Source organism: Rutidosis leptorrhynchoides, chromosome 6, assembly GCF_046630445.1.
Source record: "Rutidosis leptorrhynchoides isolate AG116_Rl617_1_P2 chromosome 6, CSIRO_AGI_Rlap_v1, whole genome shotgun sequence".
NCBI classification, from domain to species: domain Eukaryota; kingdom Viridiplantae; phylum Streptophyta; class Magnoliopsida; order Asterales; family Asteraceae; genus Rutidosis; species Rutidosis leptorrhynchoides.
The window spans coordinates 147,945,968-147,966,648 of record NC_092338.1 but is presented as its reverse complement, the minus strand read 5'-3'; the positions used below and the strand labels follow the sequence as shown (position 1 = coordinate 147,966,648).

The window sequence follows — 20,681 nt, the reverse complement described above, 5'->3', positions numbered from 1 at the left end:
GGTATAACAAAAATTAAAAAGAAAAATTATGACGTTGATACTTGTGATTTGTATACTTTTTCATAATAAAACCTAAACTTTATTTTTTGTATAGTTAGTACCTAGGTTTTCAATAAGTTTCTTGCTTGGTACCTTAGCATAACGTCCGTTATATATTAAACGGTTACCCCTCACATGTGACATGCATATGAGGGTAATTTCGTCCCTGCACACTTGTGATATATATAAAGGCATGAGTTATAACTCAATGGACAATATTTAGTTTTACTAAATCCCCAAGTAACATTAAACCTTAATCGACTATAACCCCCAATTAACCATAAACCCCAGTCGATTAAATACCCAATTCACCAATAAATCCAAATTGAAGCTCATCATGGTTGATTACTTTTGTGGAAGAGCAGCTGTAATTCGTTGTTCATGGACATATCACAATCCTGGTAGACGCTATTATGGTTGCCCTACAAAGTTATTATTCTACATTATCTTGCTCGTAAATTTCCATTTGATTCGTACTGATAATATGCCCTTTTGTTCTCAGTGGTTCAATTGCCCGTTTAATGCTTGGTTTGATCCATCGATGCGTTCTCGTTCGCTTACTTTTATACCAGGTCTTTTGAGGTCAAAGAATAATCTCGAAGCTGAGGTGAAAAAACTTAGAAGTCGTGATCTGAAGATGAAGATGATAGTTATTTTAATCTTGGTTGCATTTGTTTTGTATGATCTGTTTGGTGGTTGGATAGTCGAGAATGTTAGCTCCTATTAGATTGTTGATGTCTTTGTTAAGAATGTTAGTTGTGCAATGAATTTAAGATCCACTCATATGGTTCTAATAAATTCTCTTTTTGATTGAATATATGTTCTTTGGTTTTGTTTTAATCCGTATTTTTCAGTGTTTGATTTACCTATATTGTAGTTATTGTAAAGTGCATTTGGCATCATTGTAACCAACATCTGTTATTCGCAAAACTGATTGTAAACTAAACTGGTTTATATTGCCAAAACATGTTGTAAACAGAACTGGTTGTAACCTGATAACAAATGGCTTGTAAGCTAAACTGGTTGAAAGTTTGTAACCCGATATTAAATGACTTAAAGCAAAACTGCTTGACACCAAATCTGCTTGTAATCAAATGTTGTAACCCGATAACAAATGACTTGTAACCAAAACTGCTTGACACCAAAACTGCTTGACACCAACGGTTGTAATATATACCAAAAAATGCTTGTAACCAAAACTGCTTGTAACCAAAGGTTGTAATTTATACTCAAATGACTTGTAACCAAATATTCAACAACAGTCACTGCATGTTTACATTATTTAGACCAAAGATGGTAATTTATACCCAAATGACTTGTAACCAAATTCTTACCAACGGTAAATGCGAATAACAACTAAAGGTAGTAATTTATACCCAAATGACAAGTAACTTTAAGTCAACAATAGTCCATTATTGACCAAAGGTGGTAATGTATACCCAAATGACTTGTAACCAAATACTCCAAACAGTCATAACATCAACACATCAAAAAATCTAAACATTTAAAAATACGCCATTAGTCATCCATAGCATTGAGTGCATACATTAAATCATTATATCAAAAAACACGCATCCAAAAATACTCCCTTAGTGATATAGAACATTCGCTTTACCAACATTCACCTTTGTCTTCTTACTCACACCATTTGATCCACTTGGTTTCTTTTTTCTTTTTGTTCCACTGCTTTCGTCAACACTCCTACTGTTTTTGCAACTCCTCTGATTATGACCAAAGATACCACATTTTCCACAACGAGTAGTTCTCCCCTTCCTACACAATTAACCCCCTCCCTTCATTGTTTCCTTTTCATCCAAACCCTTTCTCATGTTCTTTTTTGGTCTTCCATCAGTTGCCATCATCAAAGGTGGTAGAAGTCTACTTGTAACTAATGATTTTTCCCACATGTGCCTACAATTCAAAGGCCAAATTTTGTGATTATAAGTGTTCCTTCAAGTTTCTGATCAATGTACACGATGAACACAACTTTCTAGGTGACCAACACGTGTACCAAATGCACCCATGTATTCGATGCAGCCACTGCATGTTTACATGGCATTGCAGTGAGCTCTCACTTGTGACAAGTACACGCTATTGCATTCATATCTACCACACGTTGTTCATTGTCTGGGCCACTAATTTTGTACAAATGATCACAATTCCACATCACATTGTATTTTTTGAGATTCTTTCTTGATTGCTTCAAACACTTTCGTTGCTCCTGGGTTAAAGGATCATCAGACTTGGATATCACATTATTGACTGTCACAATCCTTTTCATCAAGTACTCTCTAATATACTCTAATGCAGTGATGATAGGCTTATTTCTTGCATCAACTAGCCACCTGTTTAGAATCTCACACATATTGCTCAAAAGAAGATCTATCATTGCACTACCTCTAATAAAAATATTAATGATGTAAATTAGAGAGTCCATTCACAATATTGGGTCATATTGCATAATAAACCTGAAAAGTGGCTTCTTGCCCAATGATGAAGAGGGATCTTAGCTAAATATTTATAACATCCTTCATTGAATCCCTTCAATTTCTACATTTGTTGTTCAAATTGTGGCATTGTTGTTGTTGCACATTTTCATAGCATTTGTTTATAGGCAACACCATTCCATTGTTTCTTCATTTTCATGTAAGTGCCTTAAAGAGTATCTTTGTTCAGCACACGGATACAACCTTTTAATAGCTAGTATGAAAATGAAATTAATAAAATTGTTAATGTTCATAAAATTGAAATTAATAAAGTAGATAAAACCTTTTGTCTATCACCTATGAATGTAAAGTTTGATCTATCATTTAGACCCAAATCATCACCTAGATTATCTAAGTTTGCTACGTCACAGTTATAACTCACCACCATTCTCACAATTTTCCCTACAAACTTCTCCACCATAACAAATGGCCTTAGTATTTGAACTATGTTGAGACAATATAACATACCATTGGCCTTTACAACAATAAAACATTTTTGTGGTCATACTATTTGGAATGATATACAAGTATTTTACGTATATATATGTGCCTTAATCAGGTTATACCGTTATAAATTTTGATTCTTTTGCTTACAAACTCAAATACGTTGTTAACGACATTTGAACATGAAATCTCTTATAAGTATATTTGAATCTCAATCACTATACTATGTTGGTATTGGTATGGTTACATTTGTTAAGAATATAGTCTATTAAAAAGCATCATCCATAATGGTTCTAACTATGAATTTAATTTGTTGTGATTTCAGTACCTGTTAGTCACTTAATAATATTGATAGATTCTTTAATTTTTAGTCTTCTTTTTTTTGTTGTCTCGTACTCTTGTCACACGTATAACCAACTCAACCTTTTTGATGGAAGGAATATAAATACTATATACTATACTCATGATGAAATATGATCAAACATCTACTAGAGTACAAGTATATTGCTTAAAAATGTAGTAATTTTATACTTGCAGTATAATTTTCAAAAAGAAAATTAGTAGAGCATAAATGTAATAATCCACCACAATGTTGCCAAAAAAGAAAAAGTTGGAATGAGAGACAAAATACAAGGTGTGTTATAGTGGTTGGTAGTAAGCGCCACCAGACCCGAAATGTAGGTGTTTTATTCACACTTTTTGTCTAAAAACATTATAGTTATTCTTTTCATACACAAACAAGTTCATAATCATGGATTACTTTCTCTCTTCTAATAAAGACCACATCATGAGTGATTGACCCTGTGACCTACATTGTATTTATATTATTTCCACTAATAAGAGTGCTCTCAATCATGAGAATCATGAGAGTACTTTTTTTCTCAGGACTAATCATCACATTAGCGTCACATCATTATTATATTTTTTCACAAGGACTAATTCAGGATTAAACACTCTCAACAATGACATACTTTCTCAAATAAATTGGGACTCACTATATTAATTAATTATTTTGTAGTACAAATATTAAAAGCAAACGTACAAGTCAATAAATTACCCTTTCTTTCATATATTTCCGTCCTGCAATCTGCTCGAGAAACACAAAACATAGGGCTAGGAAGTAGGGCGGAGTGTTGGGCGTTGTGGTGCCAACGGCGTGCTGCTGGGCGGAGAGGAGGAAGACACCGTTGAGAGCTCTCTAATGCTTACATCATTTATCACAAATTTATTCAAATAATATGAGCATTTTTTGACTTTTTCTAAGTAAATAGTTTTTAAACTATCATAAATGAAAATGTTCGTTATTCCTTTCTATACGAGTTCTCGGTTTTTTTAAATAAAAAAATTGTACTAATAACAAAACTTTGTCTCCCGCTTACCACTGATACCAACAATATATATATATGTATGTACAACTTTATTAGTTTGAACTTTTATAGCTTTCGTTAAAACTTTAAGTTTTCTTTACATAAATAAAATTAGGAACTTTTATTAACATTCAACATAACAACATAAATAATAGTGACTATGATGTGAAATGGAAGTTGAGTTTTTTTTTTTTTTTTTTTTTTTTTTTTTTTTTGGTATACTTGTGACATGACAAAGGTGGGGAAAAGAAGTTGTAATCGAAAGATTTAAGCAGTTACCGAAAAAGTTGTTGTTGATGTAATATTTTATTTTTTATTTTTTATTGTTTATCGTATTTTTAATAGAATATAGTAATAAATAAATTTATATTACACTATACAATAAATAAATTTAAAAAACTAGAAACTTAAAAATAACATAAATTAAACACTGCATAAAATAAAACCACGTTTAGGTTGCTCCCAACGGCTAGTTCACCACCTCCGCCCAGACCGCCGCCCAGGAGGGCGCAAATGGCAGCGGCCCGTCCTGGGCTCCGCCCAGATGCTCGCCCAACTTTTCGTTCTCCATTTCGTTCTCCTGTGAAATATTTGTGGACGGAAGGTAACGACTATAAAAAAAATTAAATAAATAAAAATAAAAAATATTAAAAAAGGACCAACGGCTACCTAACGGCTAGAATGTCATTTTTTCGTATTTTATTTACTCTCTCTATGTACATAATCTACTCTTTATTTTCTCCACACTACTCTCATATTCATTCAAATTCTCATCTTCCTTTCATTCTCAAATCTTTATCCATTTTTTATATACACAAAAATGAGGGCTCGGAAAAAAATTAAGAAAAAATATGCGAAGGCATTCGAAGTTTCGGACGAGGAAGAGTAGTTTGATTATTTAGTTTCTAGTACTTTATTCTAGTTTATGTCGCTTTTTAATAAATTTCGTTGTAATGTTTTTTAATTTTTATCGTTGTAATGTTTTTTAATTTTTATCATTGTAATGTGTTTAATTTTTAATAAAAATGTAGTTTTATTTGAATAATTATTTATATTTTTTAATTTAAGTAAAAAAATAATATAAAAAATAATTTAAAATATAGAGGAGGAGTGTCACCATTGAGAGTGTTTAGTCCTGAATTTAGTCATGGAAAGAAAGTGCTGATGTGGCGCTGATGTGGCAGTTAGTATTGGGAAGGAATGTGTGTCTTGGTTGAGAGCACTTCGTATAACTAATTTAAATTACTACTCATCATATGGTAGTCTTTTTTCTTTTGGTTCCATATATACTAGAGTTTTAACATTTGAATTTCTCTTCATATAATTTTCAATGAATTTCTTGTTCTAAACTTGCAATGAATTCCATTTTTAAATTTTTTTTTATCCTTCGAGCTCATCGTATCAGTGTTAGTTGCAAGAACTTGAACTCCTTGCGCAACTTGTTGATGAAAAACAACATCCTTAATAGCATCAAGCGCGTTCGACGTTTCCTCCGTTTCTCCCATGTACTTTGACATATTGTCTAAAAAGTTATCCATTTTAGATGAGTTTGAAAAGTGTGTCATTCCCGCATCAGATAAAATTGATCTTCTAGACGCCTTTTTTGCTATGTCCCATACCGATTGTCTTGAAAATGAGTCGGGGCCAAACAACTCATTTTTCTATAGAACGATAGTTTTGTGAAAGGTAAATCGATCGAACAGCTATCACTAAAAGCTTCATCGTCATCGAATCCCCCAACCTGTTGTGGAGCATACCACTTTGGATGTTCTTTTAACACTTCCCAACTTTCTTTCATCTTAAAATCTTTCAATTAACATTTTTATTATGTATTGCTTGCAAAGCCTCCTGATAAATATTCTCATCATTCTGACCACTACACTAATTGCGTCTCATTTCGTTATAGATGCCATTGAACTCCTTAAAAGTTTTGATAATAAAATGTCATTTTAGTGACAAACTAGTAAAACGGGCCCGCGTGATGCCGCGGGGCCTGTGGGTTGCGTATTCATAGTTAACGGAGCGTTATGTATTTACAGAAGTAAAAACGTTTTGCTACGGGTGTTTTTAGATACACGTAGTTAGTACGTAGGTGTGTATATGTATTGAATATATCCGAGGTATTTAGCATTTTTTTTAGAAGTGTCCGTTTCACGTATAGTTAGTCCCGTTGTGTTCGTAAGATTTTTTTGAGTTGAACGGTGGGTTCGAAAAAATTTAACGCGAGGTTAGCGGAAAGATATGTCCCGTTGAAAATATGGGTGAAGTTTGGTTAAGATTTTTAATTAAAATAATAAGTTTCATTTTACACCCCTGATATGGGGATTGAATTTGAAAGTTTGATATAGTTTGAGGGGTGTTTGGTTTTTTCTCCCTTGTTCCCCTTGATGTCGTTTTGACCCTTTCTGGGTGGGGGTTGTGGTGAAACGACCAAACTTTGTGTGGTCATTAGTATATATGGTAATAATCATCTCCACGTTCTCACCCATTTTGTGTTTTTAAACTTGTCGAATATCGTAGACCACAATGTAGTACATTTTGTGAATTATATTTTCTTGCATCTTCGGATGCATCAATCCAACATTTAGCTAGCCATGTTTTTTCTTCGGGATTTCACATTTTAACAGTCCAGCTACTCTACCAAACATCAAATATATCCAAAAAGCTAGCAGCTACCAGCTATCAGCTAAAAGTTAAAAACTCCAACTACAAGTAAAAATCTAACAACAAGTTTTGCCAAACATACGCATAAATAGTAGAGCTTTTGAAAATTATAAGCTACTCATAACTAGTTTATGAAAAAAAATTGAGTTTATGAACTAGAAATATTCTTTATTATATTATTTACATATTATATTATATTATTAATTTCCTTTTCGACAATATACAATTGTAAACTCTAGCTGTAACTAATTTATTAAATACATAAAAAAAATTAATTAACTCAAATTATCAACTTTAAAAATAAATTTGTAAGACCCTAATATTTATTGTGCATAGAGTATTAATGGTGTACATTAAGTGTGTGAATCATGGAACAAATTACAAACTGGCGGGCTGTTCTGACCCTTGTGCGCGCCGCGCAGGGTAAGGGTGCGCGCCGCGCACCATGCCTGCGACAGTTTTTTGTCTTTTTTCTATTTTGAGTTAAATGAGGGGCTTTTTGGTCATTTCACTTGGGGACGGATCTGAAGCCATATCAGCTGGTTTGGATCCAACTTTGGATCACTTTCACACCCACAAACACTCTCAACTATCTTAGAGAGAGAGAGAGTTCTAGAGTGAAAATTGGGATTTTGGAGAAGAAGAAGCTCGAATTGATCAAAAGCTCGAGTGTTAAAGTTGTTCACCTCGTTCCTAGCTACGTTTTGGTTGTTGTGGTAAGTTCTAACTCCGAATTTCATTGTTTGATTTTGATATTCAAGTTAGGGTTTGAACTTGAATTGTAGAAAAACGCATTTAAACTCTTGAAGTGAGTTCATTGATGCTTGTAATTGGGTTTATTGTTGTTGTTGGTGGGTTTTGGGTTGGAAACTAACTTGGCCATGATTAGGACCTGTAATTGGGTTTAATCACTAGGTTTAGTGATTATGAAAGTGTTGGAACCCATTTTGTGCATTTGAAATACTAATTTTGAAATGAGTCAAAATTAGAGTTTATGGATGATTTTGAGAAGGTTAAGTGTTTAACACTTACGATTGGGTTAATTGGCATATTAGGACCATTGTCACTAGTGTCAGTGATTATTGGTTAGTTTGGGGGCGTTTCGTGCTTGGAAGTGCAATCGGTCGAAATTGCACTGAGTGTCGTTTTGAGTTGGTTCGTAAATCCACTCTAAGTGTGTTGTTTGTATTGTGATAATGGAATATGTACTTTCCATTGGCGAGTTGCGGATTATCCGGTTGCATTCATCAAAGACGACAAGGTGAGTGTTAATATCCTATGTGCATATGTATGTGTAGGATAGGTGCGGGTCGGGTGAAGTGGTTCTCGGTTATAGAGCTCAATTCACATATATGTGGATTTGATGGACTTGCGTATGGGTCCAATTGGCACGGTTGTGCGTTTTGGTTGACCACCTTTGGCGAGGTGCACACTTTGTGTGTACGTTATCACATGTGCTTGTGATGTGGATTATATAACCCCAATGGCGAAGGGTTGATATTGTGTTGTGAATTGAATACCCCAATGATGTGGGTTTTGATGTGGGAAGTGAATCACGTCTGGATGCAGATTCACGATGACGCGTGTAGTTCGGTCATTTTATTGAGGTAGTGATCTCGTGTATTTGCGTATTTACTAAGGCTCGTGTAGTTCGGCCAACCTCGATGTCGTTGTGTTATTGAAGATGGTTGTCTCGTGTGGATGCGGATATACCAAGGCTCGTGTAGTTCGGTCAATCTTCATTTTGGTATTTAGTAGTTGGTTTCGGTAATGGGTTAAGGGGTTAACCTTGGACGTTTTACGCTTTATTGTTATATATCATCGTATTATTGTGATGTAGCTAGCCCTCCGGGTGTAGCTTGATGGCATTGTTCATATCGTTGTTGGTGAACTTACTTTGTTGTTATTGTTAGCTTGTTGTATAGCGATTGTACGGTATGCTTAGACTAGCTTGCCTTTATGCTTGGATGCTCTGGTATGTGCTATTTGATTATCGTTGTGTGGGGTGTCCATTTTATGCATATATATGTATGTAGTATATTCTCACTCACTAAGCGTTAGCTTACCCTCTCGTTGTTTACATTTTTTTTTTATAGATTTACATGGATGCGGTGGCTCGGGTAAGCGTGGGAACTAGTGGACTCGCGTAGATTGCTTTAGAACACGTGCTTTTGGATTGATTAGGATTGGGTAGCGTATCCCCAATCGCCATGCTCGGTCTTTATTTTGTGTTAAAATTATGTGGTCGAAACTTGTGTTTTTGTACGAAAGTCGTAAAACGGCCGATGTGGGCCCGGTGTCGTAAAACTCGTTTTATTATTGTAACGTGTTAGTTTTACCTAATATTATATGTTATGAAAATCGTTTTGTCTAAAAGTGTCGGGAAGTGTGAGATCTTTAAACGTAAATTGGAAATTTTGGACAACAGGCTGCCAGGCCTTGTGCGCGCTGCGCACCCCTTCTGTATAAAAAATAAAAATAAAAAATTTTGCTGCGTATTCGGTTGGATAACGGGTTGGGTCGTTACAAGTGGTATCAGAGCATGGTCTAAGGGATTTAGGTGACTTGAGATAGGTGCCTAGACTTAGACTTTTGTGTGTGCTTATTTGTCGCGGGACTTGTTATAACGACCCTCATTTTTCCATTCTATATTTTTCAATATTAAATGCCCAAACAATATAATTAAAACTTAATGATTAAACTTTAGTCAACAATTGTTAATTGTTAAGAGTTATAAAACATATTAATTAGCCTTGTGTAATAAATGACAAGTTAATAAAAGATGAAAATAATAAGCTAATTAACTTTCGTGAACAAAAGTAATAACTCAAAACTTAAGGTGTTTAAACAATTAAACTTGAGAACATAAAGAACCATTTTAACCAAACCAAATTACAAGGTCTAAAACGAAAAAGTTCCATCTCCACACCACTAACCCTAGCCAATTTTGGGCAAAGCAAAAAGACCATTTTGCCCCCCAAAACCCACGGCCAAAACACCCCCTTTAAACCTAACCCTAATCTTGACTTTTACCACAAGTATTCCTAATTTGCCCCTAGCTCTAGAATGATCCATGTGTGTGTATAAATAGGGAGCTAGGTTAAGGGTTTTCATCATCTCATACTCACTTAATCACCTCATTAATCTCCTCTCCTTCCTCTCTACAAACCGCCACCCAAACACCACCACCATCCATCGATTTTTGAGAAAAACCGAACACCACCATCACCCATTCAAAGTTTTGGTTATTTGTTTCTACTTTTCGGGTTAATCTTCAAGCGTGTTCTTCGTGTTCATCAAGATCTTCAAAGTGTTCTTGATTTTTCGGGTGCTTTGATCTTCATCTTTAAGACTTTTCTTCTTCTCTTTGTTAATCTTCATCATCCATCATCAAGGTATAACCCTAGATCCAAGTCTTTTAAATTCTATCTTTCGATTCATGTTTATATTCATAATCATATTCATTCTTGATCATATACATACATGTTCATGTTAAAAAAATATAATAAACATATACATATACATACATATACGACATATACATATATATTAAAAAAAATTATATATAAAAGTAGTTTAGATCTTAAAAACCCTAATGATTAACCAAGATCATGTTAATATTTAAAATGGTAACGAAATATATACATATACCATATACATATCACGTGTATATATATATATATATATATATATATATATATATATATATATAAATTATTTGATCTATCAAACTTAGATTTATTTGGTTGTCACATGTTATGGATTTAAAAAAAATATATATATACATGCTATATATAGGTACACGCATACATATATGTAATATATATATATATATATATATATATACATACTTAATATATACATATATCGGCACATATATATAAAAATAATAATAAAATATATATACAATATACATATACACGATACATATACTATACATATATACATATTAAATACTTAAACCCTAATTAACCAAACCCTAAACCTAATACTACTTAAATACAATTTAAAACATTTAATACTACTAAACCCTAATCATTAATTAATTTTTAAAACCTAACTACTCTAATTAATTAAAACCCTAATTTAAACCTACCTAATTAATACTACTTACTACTAAACCCTAATACTACTACTTATACTACATACTATTACCTAACACTTATACATTTATACTACTACTAACACTGATAATGTACTACTTATATTATAATACTTATATTATAAGATTATAACATACGATTAAATAGTCATTCACGATAACGTGAGATTACTCGAACGTCAACGCTACTTGTGGCCTAGGGTGATCCTTGGTACCATTATGGGACGCTTGTGGATCTCGAATGCCAAGACTTAGATTCTGGTCAAGAGATCCTGGGCTGCTCGGTAACAATAGATCATTCGAGTGACTTGCCGGTGGCATAGATGTTTGGGTATGGTGCACAATATCAAACCCGACTATAGTAATCATACACTCACTAAGTGAACAACACCTAGTCACTTACACACTTAATAAGTGGTGGACTTATTAAGAACAACTCACTAGTGTTCAACACTAACTTACTAAAAATGAAAACTTACTATAAATGGAAACTTACTAAAGAATGGGAACTTAGTAAAACGAACTACACTTAAACACTTGCATAACTAAAATTAAACTTGGGCAAACATTTAACTACTCTTAAATGTCATTAGGTTGACTTTATGCTCACATTCATCCAACTCTTCTTATCCGAGGAATAACAAACTCTTCTCCTACTTACTAAGGTGAACTTCATAGCCCCACTTACTATTGCGCAATTTATTTAAACTTACTGGGGTGATACACATGCTTCTTTTAATATTTACAACTTAGACACAAGTACCAACTACTAAACTGTGCTATACCTGGCTATGTCCTGCAAGTCCCCACTGTGATATTTTTAATTGCTTTTACATAACGCATTCTTTATTATTGGGGGTAGGCCTATCGGGAGTAACGTCCCCGATACATTTGACCAAGTCATTGTATTACTTAATAATGATTCAAACCGACAAGGACAGTACAACTTGTCACGGGGCAAACTTTGAAACTGTTTAGTCTAAATATCACAAACTTGGCACTACTTTTAGATCCCTGCAAGATCTACTTTTATAAATGAAAACCTTGTGGTCTAAACAACGGTCAACTATTTTGTTAAACCTATGAACTTCACTCAACCTTTTTGGTTGACACTTTAGCATATTTTGTCTTAGGTTACGATTGATCAGCTTACTCTTATCTATGTGATGCTACTTGGACTCTAGGATTTGAAGAAAGAGTCACATTTATTATTTATGCATTTATTTACATTCTTGTAATTTAAATTCTTGTAATTTAAATTCTTGTAACGACATTCTATTTTCCGCTGCGTATTCAATAAAGTTTGCTTTATCATATAGTGTCGTTCTCATTATATAATATATGGGTATTTTTGATATTAATGTCACATTCACCCAGACCCTAACTGGGGGTGTGATAGATTGGTATCAGAGCTTAACCAGGCTGTTATAGAGAACTAGGATTGCATCTTTATGTGTGCCTTACTTGTAAGCTATGGTGCCTTAGCAATCTAGGAAACTATATCCTTTCCTGTCTTAGACTTAAAGCACTTAGGGTTGCCTTATAATCTTAACAACTTTACTTTAATAATCTTGGCTTAAAATTCTAACCAAAGTCATTTTCCTAATGTTAGGATGTCAAGCGTTAATCAACCAAACAAAACAACTCTCTTCAAACCATCTGAAGTAATGGCTCACTTCAAGCCAGCCACCGAAGAAGGTACTGGATACTCTTCATATGATGACCCGGAAATTTCTGACCAAATTTAAACTTAATCTTTATATGATTTAATGTTTCCGACACGATAAGCAAAGTCTGTAATGTTGATGTTTCAAAAACTTTGAACTGTGTTCATGTAATCAATTACCTTCGACTATTCCCGACCATTCACGAATCATTATGTGTAAATAAATATATATATATATATAGATATTAATTATTATAAATTAAAATATTATATGAGTTAATTAATAATGCAAATATAATAATATATGATATTGAAATAAATCTATATATATATATATATATATATATATATATATATATATATATATATATATATATATATATATATATATATATATATATATATATATATATATATATATAAGGTATATTGAATGTATATTTATATGGTTTCGAATTTATTTAGTAATCAATAAAAGCACTCGTTTGTCAGTCGATCGCTATTAAGCAAGTTAAATTCAAACTTATGTAATTTTGAAATAAACGGTGATCTGAAAATAAGTTATGCGAATTATAGCTTTGTTAAAAATATAACTAGAATCTATTTGATTAATTTTAACAGTTAGTATTTTTACTTGGGGTTGGGAGCTCATAATTAATTTAATTTTTATTTAAATAATTGTATATAATTAATGACCAATTTTACACACTAAAAGACTAAAATAAATAAAGTTATTTAATTTAAAATTTTAGGACTTTCCTGAAAACTTTATCCGCCGTAACTTTATCAACGGAGTACGATACATTAGCTCTTGAAAACTGTCGGTAGATAAATTTAAAAACACGGCTGCTAACTGTTGATGATTGATGATAATTGAATGGAGTACACTATTTGTGTTTGTTTTAATTGATTTAATTAATTAAGGTTACTGTTTGAGTTTTGTTCTCTTCTCCTCAACAAACACATACGCAGTATTTATATATTACATGTATAACATTGGGCACCCATTTAAAACATCGCCATTGATTACCTTTTCTTCACCCTTCTTATTTGTGAATCAACCTCCATCATTACCCTCTGCAACCGAAACATAACCACAACCGTCACCTGTCACTATTGACAATCACCAAACCCACTTAAACAATCACTTTCTTACTAGTCAAAATCATCGAAAACAACCATCACTATAAACGATTCATTATTGCTACTCAGCTATTGTTTTTCTGTTTTGGTTCAATATAAAACCAACAACCATCGGCTAACCATAAAACTCGAGCACTACATCTCCACCATTATCCACCACTACCCTACCACCTAAAACCGTCGCCACCACCTAAGAACACCACTTCTCTCTACTCTCTCTCCTCTCTTTCTCCCCTACGAATCACCACCATGGGTCACTAGCTTCTTCTTGTTGCAACCATCGGCTACCACTCTTGACCCATCACTACCACCTTCCACCACCGAGAGCATCTCCATCATCAACAATCATCACCACCACTAAACCCACTTCAAATTTCTATATTCATTCGATTAAACAAAACAACCATAATACCACCACCTAAAACTTTCACATCGAGCTTCACCACAACACCACCTTTGCTCGAAAACAACTACAAACCCATATTCTTCCGTTGTAATCTGCTGCAACCGTCACCTTTTTGTGGCTGAAAACAGCCTCCTGTCTCCGGTTTCTGTTATCGACTACCATCACGACAACCATCTTCCAACCCCACTTATGCATTTTGTTGATTGAATATTGACGACTATTAGTTCCTGTTATAATCAAACTCAATTATTTTTTTTGAAGTGTAGTAGCTGTCTTTTCTGTATATCCACACTTTACAGCTATTTCAACTTTTTTTTTCTTGAATGGTTGACAACCCTTAACAAGTGAAACCCCACTTGTTTTGTAAATCGGTGGTTACAAAGTTTGTTTGTTGGGCCACCCCGTTTTTTTTTTATTTTGATCCGTATTCATGGATTTATAATTGGCCTGTGAACATTATTATAAGGTTACATGTATTGGGCTTCTAATTTATGTATGGGCCGAGATATGTTGCCTGCAGAACGGGTTCTATGAAGTTAGAGAATAAGGGGAAACATAGAAAAACAGGTTATGTAATTAAACGTACTGATTAATATGTGAATGGACTAGTGGAGCAATGGTTTGGGCTTGTGTTTGTTTATCAAGAGGTTGTGGGTTCTAATCCGGGCAATGATAGTTTCTATTTTTTTTGAAGCTTATTAATTCTCTTAAGGTAGTATTATTGCTATTGTTATTGTTATCATTATTATTATTATTAACATTATTATTATTATTATGAACACAAACGTAAAGAATATAGATACAAATAATATTATGAAAATGATTAAGTTACAATTTAAAATGAATTATTATTATTATCATTATTTTAGTATTATTATAATTTTAACAAACAAATGATATTTATATAGAAAATATATTTTTACATATATCATAACTATATTAAATTACATATTGTTTTAAATAAAATGTTATTATTATAAAATATTAATTAAATTACATATGATGAATAAACATATTTTAATATAATCATATATATAAATATTAATTATTTATCTAAAGTATATAAAATAGTTATAACTAATTTATTTATTAATATCACATACAAATTATTAAGTATATTAATATTAATATATATATATATATATACTTGCTTAATTGTTATTATAAGTTTTAATATATATAACTGATATAGGTTCGTGAATCCGAGGCTAACCTTACATTGTTCAGTTCCGTCGTATGCATATTTTTACTACAAAATATCGTATGGTGAGTTCATTTGCTCCCTTTTACTCTTTATATTTTTGGGACTGAGAATACATGCGCTGTTTTTATAACTGCTTTATTAAATGCTTTTGAAATATATTTTGAACTGTGAATACATGAAATGTTTTTATAAATGTTTGACGAGGTAGACACAAGCAAAACATTCCTCGAATGAATTATTATGCAGACAGAAGTTCTGTGGATTATTATTGAATTAGTTGGACATTATAATTGCCACTAATTGTTGTGAATATTTTCCCCTGATTATTATTGCTTGGTAACCTAAGAATTAGAATCGGGTATGGCCCTAATTCACGCGAATCCTAAAGGTAGCTACCGGGTTTAACACCCTCACCCAGAATGTTCACTAGACGGAAGGGCTAGTGGGCGTGGTGTTTAGTACTTCGAAGTTTATATGATTATAACACAGATGAGATGTTCTGTTTTGGGGATATTATTATTCGCATTATATGTTAAGGTCGGTTACCAAGCCAAGCTATGAAAGAAATGTGAATGTTATGTATCGAGAGAATGATTTTATACACAGGTTATGTGTAAGAGATTTTGTACACGAGATATGTGTACGGTTACTAAGATTTATGAAAGATGATTTCGTACACGAGAAAGGTATACTGTATTTAAAAGATATCGCATGTACATTACAGGTGGGTATAGGATTCGGGCCCATTTATACCATGCAGGATTTAAATCTTGTGGTCTATTAAAATGATGAATTTTATTGTTTTATGATAAACTTATGAACTCACCAACCTTTTGGTTGACACTTGAAAACATGTTTATTCTCAGGTATGAAAGAAATCTTCCGCTGTGCATTTGCTCATTTTAAAGACATTATTTGGAGTCGATCATCGCAATGGAACCAGATGTTGGTCACTTTGTCCAGATGGATTAGGACGGGGTATGACATGTGGTATCAGAGCGGTGGTCTTAGCGAACCAGGTCTTGCATTAGTGTGTCTAACTAGTAGTCATTAGGATACATTAGTGAGTCTGGACTTCGACCGTGTTTGCATGTCAAAAGTTTTGCTTATCATTTTTGTCGAAAATTGCCTGCTTATCATTCTTAGTCTAGACACGTCTTACAGCCTCTATTGCATAGACAGTGTATAGATAAATTCATATCTTAGTGTATCTGTTATTGTTACCTTTGCCTGATAGCTTCCGTAGATTCCTCCGTAACTTATGGGATTTTAGTATTATATATGCATATGTAAATTAGGTATTGTAGGGTACTAATCTACATCCTATTCTCTATTTCTTGTTGAAAATCCTTCATCTGATCGTACAAGATGAATCCCTTAACCAGTTCGAATTCCTCGGATTCCGACAGCTATTTCGACATGGATGTTCACCTAAGCTCCAGAAGCAACGTCACCAGAATGAAACAGCTATTTTCAATTCATCTGATGGGTTCGTAGTCGATTTAATCAGTGGAGACAAGAAGAAGGTGAACCTTTTCATCAACCGAATCCACCTCTCAGCAATGAACCTGAAGCACTTACCGGCGAACCTGTTTGAGACACCATTTTCTCTCATTTTCAGAGTATCTCGTCACGATCATATACTATCTCAGATTCTAAACCTTATTCATCCGCTCGTTCCGACCGACAATCCAACCGAAATAATAGAAGAAGTCAACGAACTTCGCGCTCGTGTAATTAATTTGGAGAATATGGTGCAAAATTTATCAGCTTCAGCAACATCATCGGCACCAACAGTACTATCAGTAACAGCACCAGTACCATCAACAATCCATACCTCAACATCTCATTCTGTACCTCGAGCATAATCATCCATCTGCGAATCGTACTACATCATTTATCTTCATTCGACATGGCGATTATGTAATCTCTAATGTTTTAGAGATTATATATTCTAGTTCTAATGGTAAACCGAATGAGTTTAATATCATATTAACTCATAAATCCATGATTACATCTGAAGAAAATATACATGCATATATGTTTTCATAAAGATTGTAATTAAAAATTCTTTTGTACAAACTGTTAATGGTGAAAATATTTTAACGGGTAGGTAATACCCGAGGAATATTTAAATTTCACATTAATCAGTTACACGGTACATTCTGCGAATCTGATTCAACAGTCATTCACTATCCTACTTACAACCACCGACATACGTATTCGTTCACCACAGAATAACCATTTTCATTCAATTTCATATTTGGATTTTGACCTATCAGAATCCGACAAGTGACATAATGAAGAAAACATTGGACAAAATAAAAATTGTTAGAAACAAACAAATTAACTATGAGAAATTTTGTTAAGAATTCACGCTAATTGTTCCTAGCTAATTGTTCCTAGCTAACTGATTACATTTTATATTATCGCAATTTAATTATCGCAATTTATATTCTCGCAATTTTATTTATCGTCATTTAATTTTTGTTATTTACTTTACGCACTTTATTTATCGTCATTTATTTTCTGTTATTTATTTTTACGCACTTTAAATATCGGGACACGTATACAAGGTTTTGACATATCATATCGACGCATATATATATATATTATTTGGAATAACCATAGATACTCTATATGCAGTAATGATCGAGTTCTCTATACAGGGTTGAGGTTGATTCTATAATAATATATATACTTTGAGTTGTGATCGAGTCTGAGACATGTACACGGGTCATGACACGTATTAATTAATTCGAATGTAATATATTAAACTATATATGAATTATTGGACTGTTAACTGTGGACTATCAACTGTGGACTAATGACATTGGACAATTAAAATGAATTAAAATATTGATTATAACATATGAAACTAAACATCTCTTCAAGTTTGCCACTTGATTTCATCTTAAACCTCATTTGTATCTTGACAATTACAATCTGCGATTCAAACCTTTCATGATTCTTGAAAACACCTCAATTGAGAGGATGAACCAACCGCACTTCATCTACGGAAGAAAAGATTAATACATATAGTAATGCACCTGAAAACACTCAGAACCTGAGTAAACGTTTAACACATATCTGTGCTAGCTCGTTTGGCATTGTTATTACCGAAAATAACATTGCAACTCTTTTTCAAATTAGCTAATTTTGTCACAGCTTCAACAAATCAACTCCGACTTCCATTCGAATTAGCCTTATTATAACCTCGATATATAAGTTTGCCTGTCGTCATCGTTACCGGGGAACCGTTTATATTCCACCACATTAGCAGTAAACTTACCAGCAACTTCATTACTCATTGGCTTAAGTCTCTTTGAAGAACCATTATAGTTGTTCGTTAAAACCTATTCATATACTCATCCGCATCTTGTAACAAGAACTGCCATACCAATTACCGGGAATCAGCAATCAGTACTTTGAAAACTCACAGCATATCTACATCAATAGTTATATGTATAACGTTTATCTCTTAGAGTTATGATCTTTCATTATGAAATTCTGAAAAGCACTCAGTCTACAAATCAATATTCTGAATGTTGAAAAAGCTGATTGAAGCAGCAGAAACCGTAGACTACCGTAAATGACCTTAATCATCGAAAGTTTGATGATAAAGAATGGTATGTTGGAAAAGCTCAGAAAAAAAATTGGAACTGGAAAACGGATTGAGTTAACCACGAAGGAGACCAAGGACAAATACAAGGATCATACCCTATATTCAAAGAATTCAGGTAATTCTGAATTCGTTGAAATCTTTAGAGAATATCTTGCTCCGAAGTCATGTTAAAATCTTGCGGAAAAATTTTCTTCACCATCCTTCGATATTAGAAATTTCAAGATATCATCGTATCTTTCATTATAAATATCCTCCTTATTCCTGAAGATATTTTCATAACTATACTTATCTAAAATCAAGAATCTCTTCGTGCTATCAGTGTTACATCATATAGAAACTGTTAGTTTCTATATTCTGTAAACTTTCGAGTTTAAAATATGAATGTTATTGAAGTAATGTTGGGAACTGATGCATGAGTTAGTATAATATAATGACACTTGATTAACGTGATTATATTACAGTAAGCCATGCTGAGTTTCTAATGAAACGTGATGATTCACAGATCATAACGTCATCATGTGCCATGTTACATAACTCTTTCATTCTGCTTAATTTCTGAACATATCAAGAAAATATATTCTTGATAGTTCTATTCTCAGTGATTCTGATAATTTGACAAATCAAATCGTGCTATTACGTTCTTTCTTGCTTAGAACATTAGGATCATTCGAAACTCCATACCTATGAATTCTGAACCATTATTCGCTTGATTTAAAGTCGGGAAGAGAAAACAAGAGCATGAAGCTCCGATATATAAGGGAAAATATAAAGCCCAACAACAACAACGAAATTACAAACTGTGGATATCAGTGCGTATAGCAATATAAAGACACGGGAGGATTATAAATACAATAATCCCTAGAGCATAGTAGAAATAAACAGATTCTTCCGGTGGGAGTTGGAAAAGAATAACGATCATTGCGATAGTCAGAATAAGAACAAGGATTAGAACGGGATTAAGCATTTTCACGATCTTTTGAATGTATGAACTAAGAAAGAAAGTATAGGAATGGTAAGAATAATGGAGCGGAAGAGTTTAATTTATAGTGGAAATATCAGACAGAGTAATCGAGGTAGATCATCGTATTTAATTATAGAGATATTAATTTCCTTACTAACCGAAGAATCAAATATTTTAGATTTCGAAGATTTTCTTTAAATTCCTTGAATTCCGGAATTCAACCAAGACAACGTCAAAAATTAAGACGCACCTTATTTTCTAAATTCAGCCCTGTTTACGTCAAAAGCTAAGGAAAATCTTATTTTCTTCAATTCACTCTTTTGCGATAGCTTCATTCGTATTCTTAGAATAATCGAATTATTTTATCATTATTATTCAATGCTGATAAACCTCTAATTATCAACTCATATTGGTCATGAAAACATTTTTATTGTTAGCCATGACCACCTCACTCAAATTTCGGGACGAAATTTCTTTAGCGGGTAGGTACTGCGATGACCCGGAAATTTCCGACCAAATTTAAACTCAATCTTTATATGATTTAATGTTTCCGACACGATAAGCAAAGTCTGTA

The 20,681-nt window shown here is 33.0% G+C and overlaps 1 protein-coding gene across 1 annotated transcript; it reads left to right on the top strand.

The window, feature by feature from the left end:
- Positions 1 to 376: 376 nt before the first annotated feature.
- On the top strand, positions 377 to 766 carry LOC139854153 (uncharacterized). The gene has a single exon (XM_071843475.1). It carries the CDS (start codon positions 377 to 379, stop codon positions 764 to 766), a length of 390 nt encoding a protein of 129 aa, XP_071699576.1.
- Positions 767 to 20,681: the final 19,915 nt, after the last annotated feature.

What these genes read in the sequence shown, in the direction of transcription:
- LOC139854153 (XM_071843475.1), top strand. Translation starts at nt 377, where the DNA reads ATGGTTGATTACTTTTGTGGAAGAGCAGCTGTAATTCGTTGTTCATGG.